The sequence below is a fragment of the Rana temporaria genome, chromosome 3 (genome assembly GCF_905171775.1).
Source record: "Rana temporaria chromosome 3, aRanTem1.1, whole genome shotgun sequence".
Taxonomy (NCBI): Eukaryota; Metazoa; Chordata; class Amphibia; order Anura; family Ranidae; genus Rana; species Rana temporaria.
Genome location: NC_053491.1, coordinates 351,754,639 through 351,782,042, shown reverse-complemented (window position 1 = coordinate 351,782,042; position 27,404 = coordinate 351,754,639). Strand labels below are relative to the sequence as shown.

The 27,404-nt window shown below is 43.7% G+C and overlaps 1 protein-coding gene across 1 annotated transcript in view; it reads left to right on the top strand.

The window, feature by feature from the left end:
* Positions 1 to 27,187, top strand: part of FGF6 (fibroblast growth factor 6) — a 30,504-nt gene extending 3,317 nt beyond the window's left edge. The window contains exons 2-3 of the mRNA XM_040345180.1: positions 16,187 to 16,290; positions 26,507 to 27,187. Coding sequence (XP_040201114.1) covers positions 16,187 to 16,290; positions 26,507 to 26,683 — 281 coding nt within the window. The 3' untranslated portion in view covers positions 26,684 to 27,187. The remainder of the gene's footprint in view (positions 1 to 16,186; positions 16,291 to 26,506) is intronic.
* The last annotated feature ends 217 nt before the right edge of the window (positions 27,188 to 27,404 follow it).

Sequence of the window (27,404 nt, the reverse complement as noted above, 5' to 3'; positions counted from 1 at the left end):
ATAAACAAAACACATACAAATAATATGATTGTATGTTACAAAAACCATCCCAATGAAAGGGTTCTTGTGCTCCAATCCACTGAAAAGTGTAAAGTGCTCCAAACTTCCACTCTGTGGTGTGACACACTCCCCTTTTGTGTCCCCACTCACCAGATAAATTGGACCCCTAGTATTCCAGTCTAAGGCCTCGTACACACGACCGAGTTTCTCGGCAAAAAACAGCAAGAAACTTTTTTTTTTTGCCGAGGAAACCGGTCGTGTGTACACTTTTCGACGAGGAAACTGTCGAGTATCTCGTCGAGCCAAAAAGAGAGCATGTCTTCTTTTTTCCTCGACGGCAATGGAGAAATTTGGCTCGCCGAGATCCTCGACAGCCTAACAAGGAACTCGACGAGCAAAACGATGTGTTTCACCCGTCGAGTTTCTCGGTCTTGTGTACGAGGCTTAAGGGTCCAACAAGCAGAGATCTATCAGCGACTGAACAGGTCCAGAGGAGATCTCCCCCAGAGTAGTTGTTTAAGGTTGAGATATTCGTCAAAATGGAAAGAAAGTGAATGAATAGTGAAGTTCTAAAAAATGTGTTTATTGCGCAAAGAAAATTTCTACTTACAAAACACCAAAGTAACATGGGCATGTGTGCAAATAGAGAAATACAATCCAGGAATGCCGCATCCTGTGTATGTTCCACCAAAAACTGAAGTGACGTCATATGGACGCAGCACTGGAAATTATGTCAATGCTTTTCGCCATCCCACAAGGCACCATCAAGGACCTTGACGCCGTGTGGGAGGGATGAAACGCGTTAACGAAATTTCCAGTGCATAGCAGGTTTCGGTGGAACGCACCCTGGATGCGGCGTTCCCAGATTGTATTCCTGTATTTGCACACATGCCCATGTTCTTTCGATGTTTTGTAAGTAAAAATCTACTTTGCGCAATAAACACCTATTTTATAGAACTTCACTATTAGTTCCTCCAGCTTTCCATTTTGGTGAATATCTCAACCTTAAACAACTATGCTGGGGGAGATCTCCTGTGGACCGTTTTAAGCCATCAGTCGCTGATAGATCTTTGCTTGTTTGACCTTTAGAAAAGCTAGGGGTCCAATTTATCTGGCGTGTGGGGGACACAAAAGGGGAGTGTGTCACACCACACAGTGGAAGTTTGGAGAACTTTGCACTTTTCAGAGGATTGGAACACAAGAGCCCTTTCATTGGGACGTTTTTTGAATATACAATCATATTATTTTTATGTGCTTTGTATATATATATATATATATATGTATATATATATATATATATATATATATATATATATATATATATATATTATATATATATCATTTTGATATCAACTTTTGCACTGTTGTAAGTGGTATATATATATATATATATTTTTTTTAGCACGAGAGCACATTCAATAGAATATTTTTGGAATATTTATGAATACCTTGACACATGTTGCAGCAATAATAGTTACTGCAATGTGTAGGTGTGAATATACCCTCAATGTGAGGGAAAACAACATTTTGAGTTGACACTGGAACAGGAATAGAGAGGATATTTACTGCACAATGAGGATACTTTTTTTTATGTTTTCCTTTCTTTTTAAAGAACACAGACAAATAAACTGATGGCGTTTTCACTCTTCCCTACTCTATTCAAAACGAGACAAAAAGTTTTGCCTTGAGAGATACTGGTAAAATCTTTTGTTACCAGTAAGGAAAAATTAGCAGGAAACACTAAAAAATAAATAAAGCCTACTATACATTGGGTTGGGGTCTGTTAGGTCTGCCTATATTAAAAATAAAATATTACCAAAAAAGACAGGCTCCGATCACAAAGCTAACACACCTGTAAATTTTTTATTTTAGTCACAGTTATTTAAGCTTAGTCCAATGAGATTTGAAAATCACAGTCACATGCAAATGCCTTATCCTTGTGTCACATCACCTGACACTATGTACAGGTAAGGTTTAATCCCGCCACGATTTTTGGTGGCGATTTATGTAATCAGCCACTACAAATTCCTTCCATTTCATTCTTGATTCGTAATTTCCAGAAACTGACTAGCTGCAGTGATCGCCCAATGATAGACTGTGGACATTCAAGTAATACTTTAGTGTGCATGATCAGCCAGTAAGAAGCCAGTGCAAAGGAGGATGTGGGGATGAACCTTGGGAATTCACAAGCAACTGTGGGTGATTTTTCTTGCACTGGAAAATCACGACAAAATCAACTGGAGTTTAGGTCTTTTGATTTCCAGTGTGGTAAAAGGGAAGTGCATCAAAAAGAACTTTATGATTTATATTTGGTGCGGAAATCAAATGTCCCCAATAAAACTAATAGGAATTATTATAATAACTAAATATTATTATTTATTATAATATTCATGTATACAGCTTGTATGAGTGGAGCTAGATCTACCAAACAGGCATGGGCATGGTTTGTTTAAAGTGTATTCACTTTTTTAGTTGTGATGAGAGTAGAGCATTCTTTCTCAGCCTATTTACCCCCAGAGGAACCCTTAAAATATTTTTAACGTATCAGGGAACCCCTAACTACTTATAGATTGATACACATTAGTGTGATCAGTAAGATATGCAAACATTAAAAATGTAAGTGTACCCTAACATTAGTGGTCAGCACAGAAGTGATATCTTTCATTAGTGGTCAGTGGAAAATTGCCCCCTACCATTGGTGGTCAGTGTAAGGGGAAGATCTATTTTAACACAGCTTAAGGAATCCCCAGCAAGTCCAAGAGTAACCTTGGGATTCCATGGAATCTTGGCTGAGGAAGGCTGGTGTAAGGAAAGGTCAAACACCACTATCATTTGTTTATTTGCTCTCTGTGTCTCATTGGATAGATTAGATTTTACTTCCTGTCCTTGAGATACAACAGGATGTGAAAGGGAATCTTCCTTCACACCTGTTCCAGTGACAGACCTAAAATTCTAGCTCCCTCTACACTTAGAGGCTCTTCTCTTCTTTTTTATACTCAGTTGTGACGCTACTCTTATATCAAGACATTGCTTGTATAGCAAGGCAACATTTATTAAAACATTCTGCTTGTCTTGCAAAACGCTCTCAAACCAAGATTTTACTGTACAGTCAAAGGCAACCATGCAAAATAGCGCTATTTGAGACAGTTTTGTGCAGACAAATAAAATGGCAAAAATCAATAAAAATTACCATATATTTATTTATTGTTGCCAAAAATTGATTTATATAAAAACAATTGTAATCTGATTTGCCTAGATGATGAACAGTCAGTTTGCTCAACACTATGGTAATACCTTGTGGCAGCGGCCAATTAGTTGGCTGGTTCGAGGGTATGCTGAAATGATGGAATCCTTATGTGTCCCATACAAGATCCACTCAAATGGTAGGGGGGAGAGAGGAACAACCCAATATCTGTATGGGACGGGTCTGGTCTCAACCAAGTCCCTGTAGGTGTCCAGCATTTGATTTTAATCTAGCCTGCCAGCTGTGGGTGGAATACAAAACCAAGGGGAGAATGGAGTGAGCCTCAATAGGAACAAACAGCCGTGATGTCAGAGCGCTCAGGGGGACCAAGTTCAGACCGGATTTAGATCGAGGCTTGGAGCTCAGGAACAGTGGAGAGCAAGCTGACAGAGGCAAGGAGTGTGGCTGTAGTCTTGACTACGCATATATCGGGGAGTGGCCCTTCTTCAGGACATGACCACCTAAAACAAGTAACGTGTTTCATGGGCCCCTTCATCAGGGTTTGGAATTGTTATTAGGATTTAAGTGAAACAAGTTGCCAGTTGCTTAGTCATGCAATATCAGTGAGAAAGAAGTGTCTGCCACTCTTGAACTCTTTCACTATTTCCTATGACTCTCCTGTTGCATTTTTACATTTTCAATCACAGTCTAGATACCCACCGAATAGAAGCCTTGGTTCATGTGAACAACCTTATCAGAGCCAGTGAGCTCATTGAATTAGTGTAATCTTTCCATTTTATTGAAGTGGCCAGTGGCTCTTGGATATGTCTTTTAGAAATAAAAACTTGATAGGGGTTCTGTATATGCAATTCATTCCTAGCGAAGGGGTGGGGGGTTATTTAGCCACCTAATTTGTGTGGATAGGGAAATATGTTTATTTCTTTTCATTCAGCCTGCTAGCTGAACAAAATGAAACTAACCATGTATGGTAAGCATTAGACTGGTAGTTACTGGAAAAATACCCCCCTTAAATTGATGGTCATTGGAGAAAGGCCACATTACATTGGTGCTCAGTGGAAAGAATGCCCCTTACATTAGTGGCTAGGCAGGGGTCGGCAACCCCCAACACATGTGCCAGGCATGGCACATTGCCACATTCATGACGGCACATGAAGGAAGTCTGTGACACCATACACATTAAAGAAAATCGGTGCTTGCAGCTGGCTACACAGGAGGGAGTCATGCTGGCTTTTCCCACCTCCATACCCACCCACCTCATTCGACTTGCCTGCATTTAGTCGACATAGACTGGTGTTCGGTCACACCTAGGGTAAGCTGCTTTCGTGGATGCTGTGTCCAGCCCACTTTTAGCTTCTCCCATCCTCACATAGGGCACTCAACAGATTTCATCCTCCCACACATCACATTCTTTTATACAATATCCATCTGCACAGTATATAGCTGACTGCTATGTTCCTGCTCTGACCTATGAAATCTCCAGATTGGAACAGCAGCAAAGCTGCAGTAGCCAGCTACACGTTATGCAGGTGGAGGTTGTGTGTAAAAAAATCCAATCTCAGCTATGTGCTGTGTGGAGAGGAGGAGCTCTTCTGTGTGCCCTGCCCTCTGCTCCGTTGATTGTATCCTCTGCCCCGCTGACCCCATTCACTGCCTTGCTTACCCCTTACTCTGCCCCCCTGACCCTGTCCTCTGCCCGCTTACCCCAGAGCTCTGCCCCACTGACCAATGGTTTAGTTGGGGAATAAAATAGGAGTAGAGTGGAAATCTTCCTAATAGGATATTTGTTCTGATGACAAATAAGAGGGCAGTTCTTTTGTTTTGGAGAGATTTCCTCTTTCTTGTTGTGTCTACAGGACAAGAAGTAAAGATAGTTCTCTCCAGCAGGGCAGGGACAAAAAAAATGTAATGGGGTTTTAACCATTCACCATTCTATCTAAAATGTAAAAAATATTTGTATGTAGGTAAAGGAAATTAAACCAGGTTTTGGAATAATCGTATGTTGTCACATCGCAAAAAGAAATTGGAATAAGCCATTCCTAATGGGAAAACCGAGACTTTTTAGGCTTTGTACTCAAGGCACAAACACAATCAGTTTATAGAAAAATATGTACTTTATTACATCATATAGACTAATTAAAAAAAAGAAGGGAAATCTGGCCCTATGGCCATAGATTTCCATAATATAGCAAAATAACGTTAAATCAAGCATGGTTCAGCATAAATACAACACTCAATGCTTGTATGTATCTGCTGGCTTAGTCCTGGACCAACATGTTTCGCAGCATGGACGCTGCTTCTTCAGGGACCTCACAGGAGCATCACATCTTACGTGCTGGGCATGCATGGACCCCAGACAATCCATCTAGCTGTCAAACAAGATGATGCACACAACAAACCCCCCACACATAAAAAGCGCAGGGGTAGCTTTAGTGGCACTGGAGAACACAGGGAGGAGATGGGGAGAGCAACCAGCCAGCGTACCACACTCTAAAGCATATACTCAGATCAAAAGATATATATCTAAGCAGAATTTAACCCTCCCTTTGTGCTACATGTTATCTTCACCTTTTCAGCGCTGCCAAGTTTCACCAGAACAAAGTACTGAGCATACAGCATTGCAATGCAACACAATGCACAAAAGTGCAAGGTTCAGGCTGCTAGTGTTAAGCTGGGTATACACGTACTGAAAGTTGTCAGATTCAGGAGGAAAGAACTTTCAGTACCTGTGTACTGCTGTCCATTCAAAAGAACGGTCATGCTGAAAACTAGCATTCGATCAGCACTTGCAGGCAATGAATGCAGCGCTGATCTGTGTATTCTGACGTGGGGGTAATCCCCACTGTCAGAATACAGAAGCACAGCAGGGGAGATCCCTGCATCAAAATTGCTTGTGTTGATGCAGGGAACTGTGAGTTTTTTTTCGTTCAACCCGCTGGGTCTCTGGAGGTTGAAAAAAATGCAGTCCCAACATTGGAATGAGACAATTTTCAAATTGCTTCAGTCAAGTCCAATATGCTGCTATGCTGCTCACTGAAAAAAATAAAAATAGGACATGTTCTGTTTTTTTTTTTCAATTTTTTTTATTTTCTTTTACAATACAGGTGCATCTAAAAAAAATTGAATATTATCAAAAAGTTAATTTATTTCAGTAATTCAATTCAAAAAGTGAAACTCATATATTATATAGATTCATTACACACAGAGTGGTATATTTCAAGCATGTCTTTCTTAAAATTTTGATGATTATGGCTTACAGCTAGTGAAAACCCCAAATTCAGTATATCAGAAAAGTAGAATATTACATAAGACCAATAAAAAAAAGGATTTTTAATACAGAAATGTTGGCTTACTGAAAAGTATGTCCATGTACAGTATAGTATGCACGCAATATTTGGTCGGGACTCCTTTTACATTAATTACTGGCATGGAGTTGGTCAGCCTGTGGCACTACTGAGGTGTTATGGAAGCCCAGGTTGCTGTGATATCTTTCTTCAGCTTGTCTGCATTGTTGGGTCTGGTGTTTCTCATCTTCCTCTTGACAATAGATTCTCTATAGGGGTTTAGGTCAGGCGAGTTAGCTGGCCAATCAAGCACAGTGATACCATGATCATTAAACCAGGTATTGGTACTTTTGGCAGTGTGGGCAGGTGCCAAGTTCTGCTGCAAAATTAAATCAGCATCTCCATAAAGCTGGTCAGCAGAGGGAAGAATGAAGTGCTTCCTGGTGGAGGGCTGCAGTGACTTTGGACTAAAACACAATGGACCATCACCAGCAGATAACATGGTTTCCCAAACCATTACTAACTGTAGGAACTTCACACTGGACCTCATGCAACTTGGATTCTGTGCCTCTTCCTCCAGATTCTGGGACCTTGATTTCCAAATGAAATGGAAAAGAGGACTTTGGACCGCTGAGCAACAGTCCAGTCCTTATTCTCCTTAGCCCAGGTAAGATGTTTCTGGTTCAGGAGTGGCTTGACAAAAGGAATTTGACAGTTGTAGCTGTAGATGTCCTGGATACGTCTGTGTGTGGAGGCTCTTGAAGCACTGACACCAGCTGTAGTCCCCTCCTTGTTAATCTTACCCAAATTCTTGAATGGCCTTTGTTTCACAATCCTCTCAAGGCTCCGGTTATCCCTGTTGCTTGTGCACCTTTTTGTACCACACTTTTTCCTTCCACTCAATTTTCCATTAATATGCTTGGATACAGCACTCTGTTAACAGTCAGCTTCTTTAGCAATGGCCTTTTTGTGCCTTACCCTCCTTGTGGAGGGTGTCAATGACTGTCGTCTGGACAACTGCCTAGTCAGCAGTCTTCCCCCTGATTGTGTAACCTATTGAACCAGACTGAGAGACCATTTAAAGGCTCAAAAAGCCTTTACAAGTGTTTTGAGTTAATTAGCTGATTAGAGTGTGACACCAATAGTCTACAATATTGAACTTTTTCACAAAATTATCATTTTCTGACATACTGACTTTTTTCACTAGCTGTAAGCCAAAATAAAAGAAATGCTTGAAATATATCACTCTGTGTGTAATGAATCTATATAATATATGGGTTTCACTTTTTTAAATTGAATTACTGAAATAAATTATCTTTTGGCAAAAATGTAGATACATCCATATTCCAATGCCTGATAACATAGTAAAAGGCTAACAAAACATATATTACATATTTGAATCTCAATATGGAAATAAAAGACAAGTAGCAACCATTTACAGCACTACTATGGTTTTAGTCTGAGAACCAAGTGTATACCAGAGACATGTTCTATTTTTGCACAGGGCAGCATGTTCTAATACACTGTACCACATCATAATACGCTGCAAAGCACAGAATTACATAGCAGTTCTAAAAAAACACAATAGGCTAAAAGCAAGTACTGCAATGCAATACTCAGTGGCGGAATTATAGGGGTCGCTGAGATCGCAATGGCGACCGGGCCCCTTGCTGCAGGGGGCCCTTGAGGGCCCCCTGTACTCTTTGATAGAAGGATCGACAGTTGAGCGGCAGGGGCGGCTGAGATGAGCTCCTCGATCGTCAGCCGAACTGTGCAGGGAAGGAGCTCGTCACATGAAAGTAGTGTGTGCTCTTTGTCTCCCCCTAGAGTGCAGTACCCAGCAGGAAGAGCCAAGGTAAATGTCTGACGTTTTTTTTATGACTATCTATCTACTGTATGTGTGTTTATATATGTGTGTGTGTGTGTGTATGTGTGTGTGTGTGCATGTATGTATGTATGTATGCATGTGTGTGTGCATATGTATGTATGTATGTTAAAGCGGTTGTATACCCACTGTCATTTTTTTTTTTAAACCTGAAAAGCAAAAGCCATAATCAGCTAGTATGCACCGCATACTAGCTGATTATTAAATACTTACCTTGGAACGAACCTGGCCCACGCCGAGGGAGATGTCATCTTTCCTCGGCGTGTCTTCCGGGTATTGCCGCTCCAGCGCTGTGATTGGCTGGAGCGGCAATGTCGTCACTCCCGCGCATGCACGCAGGAGACTTCTCTCCGGCAAGGTCACTGCCTGCTGACACCGCTCACTGCCTGCTGACACCGCTCACTGCCTACTGACACCGCTCACTGCCTACTGACACCGCTCACTGCCCTACTGACACCGCTCACTGCCCTGCTGAGACCGCTCACTGCCTACTGACACCACTCACTGCCCTACTGACCACGTCCACTGCCCTACTGACACCGCTCACTGCCTGCTGACACCGCTCACTGCCCTGCTGACACCGCTCACTGCCCCGCTGACACCGCTCACTGCCCTGCTGACACTGCTTACTGACACCACTCACTGCCTACTGACACCGCTCACTGCCTACTGACACCGCTCACTGCCTACTGACACCACTCACTGCCTACTGACACCGCTCACTGCCTACTGACACCTCTCACTGCCTGCTGACACCGCTCACTGCCTACTGACACCGCTCACTGCCTACTGACACCGCTCACTGCCTACTGACACCGCTCACTGCCCTACTGACACCGCTCACTGCCCTACTGACACCGCTCACTGCCTGACACCGCTCACTGCCCTACTGACACCGCTCACTGCCCTACTGACACCATCCACTGCCCTACTGACACCATCCACTGCCCTACTGACACCACTCACTGCCCTACTGACACCGCTCACTGCCTACTGACACCGCTCACTGCCCTACTGACACCGCTCATTGCCCTACTGACACCATCCACTGCCCTACTGACACCATCCACTGCCCTACTGACACCGCTCACTGCCTACTGACACCGCTCACTGCTTACTTACACCACTCACTGCCCTGCTGAGACCGCTCACTGCCTACTGACACCACTCACTGCCCTACTGACAACGTCCACTGCCCTACTGACACCGTCCACTGCCCTACTGACACCGCTCACTGCCCTGCTGACACCGCTCACTGCCCTGCTGACACCGCTCACTGCCCTGCTGACACCGCTCACTGCCCTGCTGACACCGCTCACTGCTTACTGACACCGCTCACTGCCTACTGACACCGCTCACTGCCTACTGACACCGCTCACTGCCCTGCTGACACTGCTCACTGCCCTGCTGACACTGCTCACTGCCCTGCTGACACTGCTCACTGCCTACTGACACCGCTCACTGCCTACTGACACCATCCACTGCCCTACTGACACCGTCCACTGCCCTACTGACACCGTCCACTGCCCTACTGACACCGCTCACTGCCCTACTGCCACTGCTGACTGCCTACTGACACCGTCCACTGCCCTACTGACACCGTCCACTGCCCTACTGACACCGTCCACTGCCCTACTGCCACCGTCCACTGCCCTACTGCCACTGCTGACTGCCTACTGACACCATCCACTGCCCTACTGACACCGTCCACTGCCCTACTGACACCGTCCACTGCCCTACTGACACTGCTGACTGCACTTCTGACTGACAATGTCCACAGCCACTGTTCACTGCAGCGCGCTATGCGTGCCTCCTTACTACTCTCCTAGGGTACCTCAAAGGTGTCCCAAATCTCCTACCATCCTATAGCGTGTACTACAAAAAAAATTGCTGTACGCCGCTAAAATGTTCGGGTTTGGCTTGACGAAAAGGTGGCAACCCTATGCACACTGCGTGCTGTTCGTTCAGCCGCGGGGCGTGCTTTTGCCGCTGAGCCTGAGGCAGCGTCTCACTGAGATTGTGGACCGTCCCCGCCCCCGCCTATCTAGAGACACAGACAGACAGATGTAGGGAGGCGGGGCGGACTCTGCAGCAGCGTGCGCGCGTGTACCTACCCGATGTCCCAGGCATGAGGCAAGACACCCTGGCGGGAGAAGGCACAGCACAGCCGCGCACAGTGAAGGTGACAGAGTGACTCAGGCCACAGAACAGAAAGTGGGGGATAGACTGACGGTAAGTCAATCAAAAGTGACAGTCAGAGTCTCAGAGATCACTCAGCTCAGCAATTGATACCATCCTCCTCCACCACCTGGCTGTGCCTCTTACTGATCCATCCCCCCACCACTGATCTCATCCCTATCCCCCCATTACTTCTACAACAGAGGTGATGGGGGGATAGGGATGAGATCAGTGGTGGGGGATGGGGTCAGTAAGAGGCACAGGTGGTGGTGGGAGAGGATGCCACCACCGCTGCCACCTCCCACAAGTACTACCAGTCCACCGCTGGTACTTGATGGGGGTGGTAGCGGTAATACTTGAGGGGGGGGGGGGTGGCAGCAGTGGTACTTAAAGAGGGGTGGTAGCGGTGGTACTTGAGGGGGGTGGCCGTGGTGCATGGGAGGATGGGATCAGTAAGAGGCACAGGTGGTGGTGGGAGAGGATGGCACTGCCACCCCCCCTCAAGTACCACCACAGCCACCCCCCTCAAGTACCACCGCTGCCACCCCCCTCAACACCACCACTGCCACCTCCCCCTCAAGTAACACAGCTGCCACCCCCTCAAAAAAAAGTATCAAAATCATGCTTTTTCGGGGGGGGGGGGTCCTTTGTGATTTCTTGCACCCGGGCCCAGAAGTTTCTAGTTACGCCTCTGGCAATACTGTATCAATGCATCCCAGTTCACACAGCCATTTTCTTGTATTAATAAAACTCATATCTGACACAGACAGTAACAAAAAGTAGCACTGTGAATATAAAGATCAAGGACTAGGACCAGGGCCGGATTAACAATGGGGCTGATGGAGCTGCAGCTCCAGGCCCCTTTCTCAAGATAGGCCCACTTGCCCAAAAAAAAAAAAAAATTTTTTTTTTTTTTTTTTTAAGATTTTTTTTTTTCTAAGATCGAATTTGGGGGGTTGTAGCTCGATGACCAGAGGGTCACAGAAACCCCACATTTGGGGGTAGGCATGGGAAGAGCTACCCCACAACTGGTTAAAATATGGGAGGGCTATCATTAGTGATTCCGGAGATACGGGCCTGCTTGCACAGCCTGTCAGAAGCTACATTCAGAGCGGCCAATATAAATACAAGCTGACACACTACAGCAGACTGATAGGATCACAGTGCTTATAATAATTATTTGTATATTACTCATGGTAATTAACCCCTTGCCACCCAGGCCAATTCTGACACTTCTCTACTACATGTAAAAATCATCATTTGTTTTTTGCTAGAAAATTACTCTATGGTGGTCTTTGCACTTTTTATGTTGCACGGTATAGAGCTGCACGATTCTGGCTAAAATGAGAATTGCAATTTTTTTGCTTAGAAGATAGATCACGATTCTCTCACGATTGTTGCGGCGTAACATCATCTTTCACATTAAAACAAAAAAAAAAAAAATGGGCTAACTTCACTGTTTTGTTTTTATGGTTTTTATTATTCATTGAAGTGGGAAAATGCAGTGTGACATAACATATTGCAGCAATAGCCATTGTATTCCCTAGAGTCTCTGCTAAAATATATATAATGTTTGGCGGTTCCAAGTAATTTTCTAGCAAATAATATTGCTTTCTAACTTAAGAAACAAGTGTTGGACTTTAAGTGGTTAAATTTAGTTACAATGTTAGTTAGTTACAATGTTTCATTTTGTTTACAAACTTCGCAGACTGCCCAGATTTGTTCTTTACACACAGAAGTGTATCCCTTTGATCTAAGAAGGAAGGTTAGTTACAATGTTTCCTGTTAAAAACTTGGCAGACTGCCCAGATATTTTCTTTTGACAGCTGAAAGTCTCTCCACTTGTTATATGAAAGAATCAGCAAACTCTGCATTGAAGATCGTCAGGGGGGTTGAATCGAGATCACGATTTTTTTAACGATTAATTGTGCAGCTCTAGCACGGTATTTGCGCAGCAATTTTTCAAACATGTTTTTTTGGAAAAAAATGTTTCATTCATTAAACAAACAGTTAGTTAGTTAAGTTAGCACAATTTTTTTTGGTATCCTAAGCGATGCTTTACATTTTTTTAGGTTACATGTTTAGAGTTACAGAGGAGGTCTAGTACTAGAATTATTGTTCTCGTTCTAACGATCGTGGCGTATGTAACCTGTGTGTATCTGGCTCTGATAGTACCAGTGCCTACCCAGCCACTGACTAGTATCTCTCCCCAGCCTGTCCCCACACACCCTCTCACCTGCTGACCTGTGGATGGGGGAATCACTGCTGCAGTGTTATTGTGTTCTGCCAGTGAGTACAATGATCAGTGTTGCTAACTTTAGCTGGCAGCACTGATTGTTTTAAGAAAAAAAAAACAGGCTGGTTGTACTCAAGTTGATTAATAGATTGACTTGTGTAAAACCAGCTAGCCCATACATAGATTGACTATGGCTGGTCTCTGCATAATTGGCGTAATTTCAATCCATGTATGACCCACTTAACCACTACTCAGTCCCTAAATATCCTTCCACTCCTGTACATAGTGCTCACTGTCATACTCTCCACACTCCTCTCCTGTACATAGTGCCCACTGTCATACTCTCCACACTTCTCTCCTATACATAGTACCCACTGTCATACCCTACACACTCCTCTCCTGTACATAGTGCCCACTGTCATACCCTCCACACTCCTCTCCTATACATAGCGCCCACTGTCATACCCTTCACACTCCTCTCCTGTACATAGTGCCTGCTGTCATACACTTCTCTCCTGTACTTAGTGCCCACTGTCGCACCCTCCACACTCCTCTCCTGTACATACTGCTCACTGTCATACCCTCCACACTCCTCTCCTATACATAGTGCCCACTGTCATACCCTCCACACTCCTCTCCTATACATAGTGTTCACTGTCATACCCTCCACACTCCTCTCCTATACATAGAGCCCACTATCATACCGACTACATTCCTCTCCTGTACATACTGCCCACTGTCATACCCTCCACACTCCTCTCCTGTACATACTGCCCCATCATACCCTTCACACTTCTCTCTGGTACGTACTACCCTCTGTCATACCCCCTCACTCTTCCTGTACATACTGCCCATTGTCATACCCTTCACACTCCTCTCCTGTACATAGTGCTTTTTTCCGTACCCGTTGTACTCCTCTCCTGTACATAGTGCCCACTGTTAGACCCTCCACATTCCTCTCCCTCGCCTGCACATACCTCCCACTTATATACCGTCCATACTCCTCCCCTATGTCGCTTACCCACAAAAACAGTTCTTTAAAATTATACTGAATATCCTCAATGTTACCAGCTCTAGAATGGACACACTTTTGTTAGTTCAACTAAAGGAAATATCAGTTCTCATATTTGTTCTGCTCCATTATTAATACTCATTTAATTTTTACTACTATGATGTATAGAGGAACATCGGGGATCTCAGCTACTCTAAATATAGCACTTATATAAAAAAGTGGCCCTGAAAATATTTTTTAAATGTTGGCAACTGTGCACTTAGGCACTGCCCAAGGGCCACCGTCCACCGGGTCAGTAGGGGGCCCCATGAGAGGCTCCTGGGATCCTGTGATAATAAAGCGGTAGTAAACTTTCCTGACATTACTACTTTTTAGAGGCCCTGGGGCAGGTTATGCCACAACGTACAAGTATGCACAGCATATTAGCACATTAGTGTACACTTCAATTTTCAGACTGAGCCCTCCAGTGCTGCGATGAATCAGGCGGGGCCTGGACACTTCCATCTTCACCCGGTCTTCCTTCTGGGTTCTGTGCCTTTGGTCACTTGCCTTGGCTGGGCTGCATTCATGTCATTCCTACGCATTTATTTATTATTTATTACACCCCATTCACACCTCCGCGACAAAACGCCCGACGCCGGCCGCTCGTGCCGCTGGAGGGGAGAATTCCCATTGCTGTCTATGAGATGGTTCACATCTCATAGACGCCGTACACCTGCGGCATTAAAAAAAGTCCCGGACCCTTTTTTTCAGGCGGCATTGGCGTTTGGCCATACAAAGCAATAGGAAGGATTTGTAAAAAAAAAGTTACACTATTCGCGGCAAAATACGCCGCGTACGCGGCGTTACTTGTCGCGGAGGTGTGAATGCAGCCTAAAAGGCCCCACCAAAATCCTAAGCACCAGGCCCATGATGTTCTTAATCTGGCCCTGACTAGGACCTCTGCCAGCGCTGTCTTTGTCCTTAATAGACAGATCCCTCTTCCCCAAAGGTGACACAAAAATGTTTTGGTTGGAGCTTTAAGCCAATCTACGAGCAAGTAAAATTTCTAATCACTGTCCCCTACCCCTCCATTGAACTTGTTTTTTTTTTCACTGACATTTATTTTGTCAGGAGTCTACCCAGCTGTGGCATCTTCTTCCTCTGGAGGAGCAGTGAGCATAATGCCGCGTACACACGATCGGAAATTCCGACAAGAAAAGTTTGATGTGAGCTTTTGGTCGGAAATTCCGACCGTGTGTACGCTCCATCGGACATTTTCTGTTGGAATTTCCGACAACAAAAATTTGAGAGCTGGTTCTCGATTTTTCCAACAAGAAATGTTCTTGTCGGAAATTCCGTTTGTCTGTATGCAATTCCGACGCACAAATAAAAACCTGCATGCTCAGAATCAATTCAACGCATTCACGGAATCATTGAACATTTTTCTCGGCTCGTTGTAGTGTTGTACATCACCGTGTTCTTGACGGTCGGAATGTCCGACAACATTTGTGTGACCATGTGTATGCAACACAAGTTTGAGCCAAGATTCCGTCTGAAAAAAAAAACCATGGTTTTGTTGTCGGAATTTCCGATCATGTGTACGCGGCATAAGTTTGCAAGTCTATATCCCATAGCTGTGTCCTGCTGAACCATCACTGAGAAGACCAATCACTTAGTACACATACTGCCCAACCTAGCGGCCAGCGTAAATATGCAACTAAGATACCACGGCGTAAGAGACTTACGCCAGTCGGATCTTAGCCTAATTTCGGCGTATCTTGCTTTCTGAATACAGAAAGAAGATACGCCGGCGCAGCTTTGAATTTACGCGGCGTATCAATAGATACGCCGGCGTAAATTCTTGCTGAATCTAGCCCGAAGTGTGTAACTAGCATGATCACGAGTTGAGCGTAAAGGTAAAAAAATAATTGAAAATAGAAAACAAATGCAGCCACTACATCTTAAGACTGGTTAGTTGCCATATATTACATTTCTATTCTTCAGTTTAGATATGGTTGAAATACTTTCTGAGTTACTGACATAAAACAAACACATAAATTAAAAAGGGAGATGTTAGAACCTCTAAACTACATACCTGAACTGGCCATTAACCCCGAAAGTGACCTCTGAGCTGCTCATCTTTTTAAAGCAGTTGATTGGCAGGGGGACTTCCACCAATTAGAAAATAAGTTGTGATGTTTTTGACTTAAATCCTAAAAGGAGATATTTGGAGACAATCTCCCAGAGCCAGAGGTTCCCTCTTATTTATAACCTGCTTGGGAAATGATTTGGAAATGTGGCTTTTGTTTCAACATCCTTTATACGCCAACCCAACGTTTCATTTCAGTAGCATTTACCTGTGAGGATTTATGACACAAATATTAACAGTTTTATTTTGTCTGTTCAGGTCTCTTAGAAATTTCCACAGTAGAAAGAGGAGTTATTAGCTTGTACGGTGTGAAGACTGAACGCTTTATAGCGATGAACAACAAAGGAAGAGTATATGCTTCAGTAAGTACCAGATATTCTTATGATACTACTTGTGTTAAGATGGGTTGTAAATATTTACTCCAAGTCCAATTTATTTTCAATTTTGGATAAAGTAGAGAAGGGTTAAAACCCCATCCATTTTGCCATGTGCATCCCATTAGGGAGATTACCCTTCCCTTTCTGTCCTGTAGACACAGCAGGAAGTGAGGTCAAACCGTTTCTCAATGTGAGGTCCCCTCTTAGCCAGTTGTTGTGGAATAGGTGTTCCTATAAGAAGATGTCCCTTCAAATCCTGTTTTGGCGACAACTCAAAATTTGTGATTTTAACTTACTTTCCATCCATGTGACAGTCATCACCAGGCAGGGCTGGACTGGGACAAAAATTTGGCCCTGGACTTCATCCAGACTGGCCTACTTTGACAGGTCTCTCCCACGGTGGCCGGACAACTCCCGCACCCCCCCCCCCGGCCACCCAAGCCCCCTCTCCCACTTCACTAGCCACTAGCCATTCTACTTTATTAGAGTAGAATGACTGGTACTGGTACTCTTATAGGCAGTACCAGTGGGGAAGCTAGACATTATTTCACCCGGGGCAAAGAATCAGTTTGGTGCCCCCCCCTTATGAGACAAGATTAGGCAGAAGTGAGAAACTCCCTGGCCATAGCTGTTGAGTCAGCTGTCTGTCCCCTCCCCCATGCTCCTCTGTCGTCCCCCCTGCTCGTCTGGTCCTCCCCCTGCTTCTTAGTTCCCCCCAGGTGAGCGCTGTGGGCAGGGAGAGGAGGTTAGCGCTGTGGGAAGGGATAGACAGAGGAGCGGAGGGGGACGGCGGTTCGCTGTCACTGAAGCCGGCCCACTGAGCCATCGGCCCACCGGGAAACTCCCTGTAGTCCCAATGGCCAGTCCATCCCTGTCACCAGGACAAACAGAGAGGTTGTCCCCCCCCCCCCACCACTCTATCCAAAATTAAAACAAACATTTTGGCTCCAAATACTCTTTAATTTCTTTGATGCCGAATTTTTTTTTGGGCCTTCTGGGGTAGAGCTTTGCATGCTTAGGTCATGCTGCCCCATCAATCTTGAGCAGCAGCAACAGACCTACAATGCCCATTACTGCCCAAGTGAAGTTTATTTAAGTTGTCTGATATTTAAAGGGACCAGAGCCTCTGTGAAAAGAGGAGTCTGCCTATATTGGTTTATAGAGCGTTGATGCTGCTTATAATTTGTACGGCCATTTCTTCTGGAGAGTGCAGAATGATGGTGGTGGTTTGGTGATAGCCACAATTTTGATCACATATACTCATGGGAGAAAATACAGATGAACTGGTGGATTCCAGAATTGTTTGCATGCTTATATTCATGAACTTTGGTTATTTAGAATGCACACATTTTAATGAATTGATGGAATTCTATTATATTTAATCGTTTATTTAATTTGCACATATTTGATGAATTGGTGTCATTTTATATATTCATTCATTTGTGAATTTGGAGCACACTTTTTTTTTTGTTTAATTTCACACATAGTAGAGATTTCCTGTTGTTTCCACTGTATTTTAATTTGTGACTGGTTTGAGAATGGAGACAATAGGAGTTCCAAAATGCGTTACCATAATAACCAGCCCCCCCAGGTGTGACATCACATCCTGCCATGTGGCTCTCCTCACTTCCTGGGACATTGGACTTAATTTTATCACTGATATGATGACATGCTTATGAACTCCTAAGTAGAGGCTAACTTATGTGGATTAGCATTTGTTTGCGCCACAATTTCATTTGTGGTCAATGATAGACTGAATTGTTGGACTATATCCTCTATGAATTTACTGGTCTCCGGTGGCAGTAAATGAATAGATTGCATTGTTCCCGGTCTCTAGATGGACTGTGGTGCCACTAGACTTCAGTGAATGGATGAGTTGCATCCTCAGGGATGTCACTGATCTCTAGTGAATAGGTGGACTGCATTCTCAAATAATGTTACTGGTCGTCAATGAATAGATGGTCTGCAGCCTCAGCGATATCACTGCTCTCTAATGAATGGGTTGTCAGTGATATAACTGATCTCTAGTGAATGTCTAGTGAATGAATAGATTGCATCCTCAGGGATGTCACTGCCATCTCATGAATAGATGGACTACTTTCTCTGTGATGTTAGTGGTATTAAGTAAGTGGGTAGGCTCTATCCTCAGTGATGTGTCTAGTCTCCGGTAAATGAATAGTCTGCATCTTTAGGGTTGTCTCTAATGCCTCGTACACATGACCGGTTTTCCTATCGTGAAAACTGCCATGACAGCTTTTGGCCAGGAAAACCGGCCGTGTGTATGCTCCATTGCAGTTTTCCCAACAGGAAAACCGCCGGGAACACCCGGCTGGAAAAATGAAAACATGTTCTCTTTTTTCCCGCCGGAATTCCCGGCGGTTTTTAAGCCGGCAGTTTACCTATGGGGAAAACCTGCGGTGGAGCATACACAAGGCCATGTTTCCCGACCAAAGCTCTCATGGCAGTTTTCCTGCCGGGAAACCCGGCCGTATGTAGGGGGAGCTACCGAGCAGGTTCTCGGTTTTCCCCTCGGTTTTCCCAGCGGACTTTTTACCCCCGGGAAAACCGATCGTGTGTACAAGGCAATAGTCTCCAGTGAGTTGTATTCTCATTGAGTCTTCATTGAATGGATAGGCTGCAATCTTAGTGATGGATGGGTGTTCTCAGGGATGTCTCTACTGAATGGACAGGCTGCATCCTCAGTGATGTATCTGATGAATTGTGAATGAATAGATGTAACACTGAAATACATTTGCTCTATGGATTTATGTCTTTTAGATAACATGGCTTCTTTTAACCGACAGTCTGGCACTAACAGCAATATACAGTATAGCTATATACATACAGAAAGTTTGTAACAGTTTTTACCCCCATTTGTCAAATTAAATCAAATGTGTGGTTTTAAAGGGCCAATCCACCCAAAAGTTCTATTTCAATTATAGGTGGAGCTCAGTGGGCAGAGTCAGTCATTGGCTACTTATATATTTAGACCCCTGGGGCCACGGCCGCGTTAGCGCTAAATCACTGTTTAACCCCAAAGAAGGGGTTAAAAGCGCCCATGTTGCAGGGCTTCTGAAGCGATTTTCAGGCACTTGGAAAGCGCTGCCAATTCATCTCAATGGGCAGGGTGTTTTGGGAACGCTAAAAACAGAGGGTCAGATTCACAGAAGAGATATGACGGCGTATCTCTGATAAGACGTCGTATCTCTCAGAGTATCTATGCGACTGATTCATAGAATCAGTTCCGCATAGATAGCCCTAAGATCCGACAGGTGTAATTGACTTACACCGTCGGATCTTAGGATGCAGTACCTCGGCCGCCACTGGGTGGAGTTTGCGTCATTTTCCTGCGTCGGGTATGCTAATGAGCATTTACGGCGATCCGCAACGGTTTTCGCGTTCGTTACGTCGTCGCTAGTAATTTTTTCCCGTCGCAAATTTACACCTGCTTTAACATGGCTTAACTTTAGTCGAGCCATGTTAAAGTATGTCCGTCGTTCCCGGGTCGAATTTCAATTTTTTTTTGTTTTGGCGTAAGATGTCCGGGAATACGAATGGACGCTACGCACGTCGCCGTTCTAAAAAATGACGTCACATCGCGCAAAGCACGGCGGGAATTTCCAAACTGAGCATGCGCAGTACGTCCGGCGTGGGAGCGCGCCTAATTTAAATGGTACACGCCCCATTTGAATTGGGCGGGCTTGCGCCGGACGTGTTTACGATACACCGCCGCAAGTTTACAGGTAAGTGCTTTGTGGATCAGGCACTAACACTGAAAACTTGTGGCGGTGTAACGTAAACGGGTTACGTTGCGTCGCCGCAAAGGTACGAGAATCTGGCCCAGAGCTCCCAAATTGCACCAAAGAAGCTGCTTGCAGGACTTTTCCCTAACGTCCCGCAAGCGCACAGCCCCAGTGTGAAAAGTCACACTGAAATGAATGGGAGGCGGTTTTCAGGCGCTTTACATGTGCTATCTCTATCGCTAAACCACCTAAAAGGGGTCTTAGAGTACTCCAACAATAAGTTCTCCTGCCCTAATTCACAGCTTATTTCATTGCCACCTGAAAGTTTCTCACCCACCTTTGCAATTTTCTTGTGCTCTATAAAAAAATAAAATTCAGCAGGAGAGTGGGGACACCTTATAATGGGCACAGCTTTCATTAAAATAATATCTGCAAGTTGTGGTCCTATGTTGTCAATCAGGCTTCGAATGGAGACTACAAGATTGTGCAGACATGGTCCAGTGTTGTCAACAACAGGAAACCTGCCATGAGAAATGTCACTACTGAAGGTCATGTAGACAAAAAGGGGTTGATTTACTAAAGGCAAATAGACTGTGCACTTTACAAAGTGCAGTTGCTCCAGAGCTTAGTAAATGAGGCAAAGCTTCACTTTGCAAATACCCAATCACGTGCAAGGAAAATAGAAAAACAGCATTTTTGCTAGCATGTAATTTGATGATGGAAGTCAGCAGAGCTTCTGCTTATTTACGAAGCTCTGGAGCAACTGCTCTAGCAAAGTACAACTACACTGCAAAGTGCACAGTCTATTTGCCTTTAGTAAATCAACCCCAAAGTGTCTGCAAAGAGGTTGTAGGAAATAAGCAGCATTGGGATACATCAAAGGAATAAAAAAAAAGTGGAAACAAGTATTTTATAAAAAAAATAAGTTTATTATACACAGCGCTTAGGAGACTAAATATCATTTAGTTGGGGCTCACATCGACTTTAATTTCATGGAGAGGGATGCATGCATTTTTCATTTCAGTTGCACAAGCACAAAATAGCCTTCGAGCTACAGGATTATATTCCTGCGTCTTTCTTTACCCTGCAAAATATTAAATGTCACGTTTTCTAATCCCGTTTTTGGATCTGGTCACCATAGTGTATTTGTTTTCAAATATAAGTTGCACTATAAATACGTTATGGGCAAATAAAAAAGAACAGCCCCGCTAATGTATATCAGCTCGCTGAGGGTTAGAGCTTAACAGGTGGCATCTGACCCATGCGACTTGGAAGCAGAAGGACGAGATTTATTGTTGGATGTAGACTTCCAGGCACCGACTGTCATAACACGCTCTTATCCTTTACAAATAATGACTTTCCAAAGAGTCTTGTAAAGGCACCAAATCTCAGCATACTGTACTTAGCTGGTAAGGTCACCCCGCACATGGGTACACTGCGGCATCCTTGCAGGGACTGACGTCACGCTAATTCCGGTAGGCTCTATAAGCGCAGCCTGACCTCATGCACAGATATGAGGGCGTTATTTTAGACTGTTTTAGCTATTAGTGTTGAGGATTATCCGTAGTCAGTCCCAGGTTCTGGGTATACCGAGATCTACCCAGAGGAGCCAGCTATAAGGTGACCACTTAATATCCTGTGACACACTAGCCCTTGTATAATCCTCACAGAAATTTAAACTAGAACTCCAGCCAAACAACTAAATACACAGTTGAACTGCATATATGTCAGGTGTTGTTCAAATATTTGCAACACTCTTCAGCTTCTTTTTAAAGTCAAACCTTCCTGTCACTCTTTAAAGCCAGGGTAGTGACACTGTAAATTGGTGTTGCAATTATCAGCTTCCCGTGCCACCTTGCAATGTCATCCTATGGCACTGCCCCCCCCCCCCTCCTTATAAAATACTATTCAGTTCCAGCAGCATGTACATGTAACACAAACTAGTATGGCTGCACACATGGGCGTCCGCTGAACTTTTTTCAGGGAGGGGCATAATTTTAAGGTCATCCATGCTCGGTCCCTTTTTGACAATGTCATGAAGGGGAGGGGCTTAGTCATTATCACATATAAGAGCAGGCATGCAATGGTTTGAGAAACCAGATGCAACTTTCAAGCAACTAGCAACTTTGAATAACAATATCATAAAAATGGAGCCCCCCCTCTCAGCTGGAGATAGAAGAGAGAGAGAGCGGCTCTAATTGGATTCGCCGTGCCGCCGCCTTGCTTCCTGCCCGCTGTTTTTCTCACCGATGATCATGGCACTGATTTCTAGGGGGGGGGGGGCAAGCGCCCTCCCTTGCCCTATGAAGCGGACGCCCATGGCTGCACACTGATCCGCCACAGCTACTCAAACCAATGTTATTGAAGTAGAGAGGACAATTCCCCCCCCCCCCACATGATACCCCTACTAGGAGAAAGCCAATGATGCTTCTTACTTCACTGTTCAATCACAGGCTGGGACAGGTCCAAGATGACCTGGGCTCAGAGGAAATTGGTTGAATGATGTTGGCTATTAGACTGAGGACATCTAGTGGCAGAAAAAAATATTGCAGAGAAAATTTCTGTATTTAAAGCCGAGGTCTCCCTAATTTTTTTATTTTTTAAGTCAGCGGCTACAAATACTGCAGCTGCTGACTTTTAAAAGGACACTTACCTGTCCAGCATGCCCGTAAAGTCGGCACCCGAAGCCGAGCTATCGCTAGGCTCTCGGGTGCCACCGCCATCTTCAGTAAGGGAATCAGAAAGTGAAGCCTTGTGGCTTCACTTCCTGTTTCCCTACTGCGCATGCGCGACTCGCGCTGCACTATCCGAATGGTCCTTGCTGTCTTCTGGGACCAGTGTTTCTCCCAGAAGACAGTGTGGGGGACGGGAAGTGGCGTAGATACCCGCAGATAATGCGGCTATCTATGCCCTGAAAGGTGCCAAATGTGACACCGGTGGGGGGGAGGGTTCCGAAAAGCGGAAGTTCAATTTTTGGGTGGAAATCCACTTTAAGTTGAATATTGCAGAAAAGGCTATTTTGTCTTTTAATAGCCTATTTACTTTTATTCTACTGTTTTTGGCTGAAATCATATTTTAAGTGAGATCACACATCAAAAAAGAGACAGGCAACTGAAGTTATTTGCAAATCTCTACTTTTCGTTTTGAACCTAAGCTTGGCCCTAGCCTCCATGTTGGACAGTAAGGCTTCCCATCACATCAAAGGTGATTCAACTGGGGGACAAAGGATGCAGGAACAGAAAAAACAAATGGATTTGCATATAACTTTAGCTGCTCATATCTCTGGTTCCACTCAAGGTAAACTCTGCTAATGCAGGCTAGTTCCTGGCAAACAACTAAATACACAGATGAAATACACATATGGAAGCCAAATAATTTGTATTTCTGACCATTCAGTCCACAGCCCCATCAATCTGCACAGCCCTGTCTGGCAGGGCAGAAGATCTGCTGTTTCTCTTCACCAGTTAAAAGAGAAGTTTAGCCAAAGGTTTTTAGCCATACTTTACTTCTGGGTCACAGGAGTGCATGTACTTCTGAACCAGAATCAGCTCCAGGCTCTGGAAGTATCTTGACAATAATGTCAGAATCCACCCAGATGCCTGACTGGCAGCTGGTACCAGCCCCATCGTCCTCTTCAGTGACGGCTGGAGGGGCAGAGCAGAGAGCGGTGACCGGAAGTCTCTTTGCCTCTCCAGTAAAACGCTAATGAATTATGAAGAAAATCCCTTCTTTAGTTCTTGCATGTCAGCTCCTCCCCTGTAAGAAGCCCGATTTGTTGGCATTGTTATTGTTGAAGTCAGGCAGTGCTCAGTTGCCACTGGCCACTGTTCAGTGAAATCATGCACCTGTCAGGAGCATTGATGTTATTCACACAGACTATCCCCCTAAGCTGCCCACTGCTGTGTTGCCACCCCTCTAATATGGCATTACTGTAACTCTGGCAGCCAGTTCCTATTTCACCGCTCTTTGCCTCTTTAAGCAAAGAAAGGCTCAGTTGGATCCATCACTTGGCAAATCAAAATCACTGGTTGCCCGGATGCAAGCGGGGAGACCGCACATCATCCTGTGTTTCCATGGTTCGGGCAGCCTAGCCACATGGCATCATTGGTTTTTATGGTGCTGGAGGCTGGGTGGTGGAACCAGCAGAGTCTGTCACTCTTCAGAGGCAAAGAGAAGGTGCAAATGGGGAAACATTTCCAAGCTTTTACTGGAAAGCTATTTGAACCCTGCATTTCTTGTGACAGCACTTGTTTCGGGCAAGTGTCTGGTTCCGGAGAAAGGCGCTGTCAATAGGAGCTCATTGCATATACATCTCCTTGTAAGGTGTGTTGGCGAACAGCAGTGGGGGAGGGGGAAGGATTTTGATCATGCTAGCTTAGCATCCAGCCCACCAAGAAAGATGATACATTTTCTCCTCGGGGACAGGAGTAACTTAAAACAGTGTGACTTCCTCCTGATCTTGTTTGTCCCCTAGCTTGTGATTGAACAATGAAAGGTGAAGAAGCAGTCTGGTGAGCTTTTCTATGACTCTGCTCTCCTTCTATCATGTTCCTTGAACTACTGCAACTGAAAGGCACGCACACACCCAACCCCCCCCCCCCCCACATAAGCAGAGGAAGAAAGAAACATGCAGAGCTGTGCTGTGAATAGATCAGCTCTCTGCTAATCTATTTATAGCAACAACCTCCCCGACACAAATTTTCAGCTGCTTTTATCTCCTGTGTCGGAGAGCTTGTCAGAAGTTATAATGCTGATAATAGGGGAACGAAGCAGCAGAAAGACACGGGACTTAGGACTTTGGCGAGAGATAAGTAAACTCTTCGGATATATGCAGCCAGGTCAGATTTCATGAATCGGTTTTACATCCACTTTAAAGTGATATTAAAAGTAACATTTTTTAAACAAACATATTATACTTACCTGTTTTGTGAAATGGTTTTCTACCGAGCAACCCTGATGCTTCTCTTCTGGGTTCCCCTGCCGACGCTTTCAGCTCCTCCTCTTCTCCAAGTGCCCCCATAGCAAGCCGTTTGCTATGGGGGCACTTGTGTGAGCTCTCTCCCAAGTCCCGCTCTGTGTGTCAATAAGATATAAAAAGAATGAAGGTAAAAAAAAATGCCTTCAGGCTTTACAACCACTTTAAGCTTTAAATATTATACAACCAATAGACCTCCAGCTGTGACAAACCACAAGTCCCACATTGCCTAGTCATTTCAGCCAGGGACATAACTAAGAATTTTAAGCCCTATAATAGAAAACAAGACCTTACAACAACTTTATTAATAGCATGTAATGTACACACAAATACCTTACGCATTATAACAAATTCATAAGTGGCTTGTGCTATCTTTGCCATCCCTGTAGCTAAATTCTTGTCTCCAGAAGCTAATAGAGCATGCTGGGAAATTCCACCCATGAACAGAGTTCCAAAGCTTGCTTATGGATGGTGTAATAGCAACATTACTTATTCCTTGAAGACAAGTTTCTATTCTTCTATATTTCTTACAGTGAAAACCGCAAGAGTAGACAGTAGTGGTATGCCTAGAAAGCCATTCCTTTTGTAGCTCAGTGCCTAAGTAAGAACACATCTTACTAATCTTTTTAGTAGTGGTGACCACAGGATCATGCATGTTCTTCTGCTAAGTACATCTTGTTCCCATACTCTCTGTGCACTTAGTAAAGATGCTAAAAGGCTTATTTAAAGTGGTAGAAAGTAGACTTGGCAAGTTAGCCGTTTGCAACCAAACACAGAGATGAACATGGTTCAGAGATAAGTAATGCGGCTGGGCAGTAACATAACTGACCTGCATGTCATTTTAGCTGTGTAATACTTTAATGACATCAAAAAATCACTATTGCGGCCACTCAATTTAACATACAAATATATACAGTATATCATTTACAATTTTTAAACAGCCTTCATAAGGAGTTTGCTTTTTATTAAAACCAAAGGCCTACAAACTAGAGAAAATGAAAAAGGAGGTTGATATGTTGTGTTTGTCAATCAATGATAATTACAATTAAGCATTTTCTGTGAAATGCGTAGAGTTTCTTCTTTGAGGTTTGTTTATCCATTCATGCTTCTACATCATCATAATAAATCTTATGATTGAGCAGGACAAAAAAAGGAATGAAGGGGTTTTATTCTACTGGAATTTTGTTAAATACTTGACTTCACCTTCTAACCTCCGCTGGGAAACTTGAATCTTATTGGTTACCTATTTTGTACCTGTAGGTGTCACAAAACAAATTTTATAAATTTGATTTATCATTTTTTTTATGTAACTTTTGGACAGAAATCTACAAGGGGAATAGATAACACATTGTTGTGGTGCAATTGGTCAACAATTCCTGCAACCCAAGTAGCAAATCACCACAGAAGACTATAAAATGCCATAAAGTCCAGGGATGTTTCGGTGATATATTGTACATTTTAGCACCCTTTCTTTTTATTGTAGGCAACGTTTCAGGATGAGTGCAAGTTTAAGGAAATTCTGCTATCAAACAATTATAATGCCTACGAATCTCATCTATACAAAGGTTCTTACCTTGGAATAAGCAAGCATGGGAAAATTAAAAGAGGAACGAAAATTTCACCTGCAATGACTGTCACACATTTTCTTCCGCGAATATGAACATCGTACAGCTGAAATGTCTTTTAATTTTGCACATGTGAATAATCTCCCAGGTAAAATATTTATGCCAATACAGAATATATGTATATTTGGAAAGGAGCTATTTCTATAGAATCATTGCAAGCCATGCCCAATCCGAAATCTGCTTACTGCCATTTATTGACAACTTAAAACACAAAAAAATTGTACAAAATGTACTATTTTTTTTAGTACATTAAACCTAATTTATCCCTGATGGATAGAGGATGAATTTTAAAAGCATTTTACAGAAGGCTACGTTTTTTAAATCTTATTTTTCTGTAGGAAAAATAAACCTAAAGACCTTCATACTTTCAAAAGTAAAAATATACTTCTTATTCCTCGAAACGTAGCAAACTCAGCTTTCGATATTAGAAGGTGCATGTATATTATTACTTAATGGGATTTTTTAAAAGATGAAATAATGTAACTACATTTATATGTTTATGAAAAAAATGTTTGATAAAAAGTTTCTAATGTAAGTTATTTCGATGGTGATGTTTTATGTTGAATAAGTTACTATTTAGATATAAACAGAACTGCTTTATGGGTTCTTGCTGGTACTGTACTATAGGTGTAAATGGATACGGATATTTCCCTGAGGGTAATCAGTTTTGAAATTTGTCAGCATTACCACAATTTGTGAGTATTTGTAGCCCTCCCTTGTAGTAGTCTCTGCCTCCAATAGCTGTTTTGCAATTAA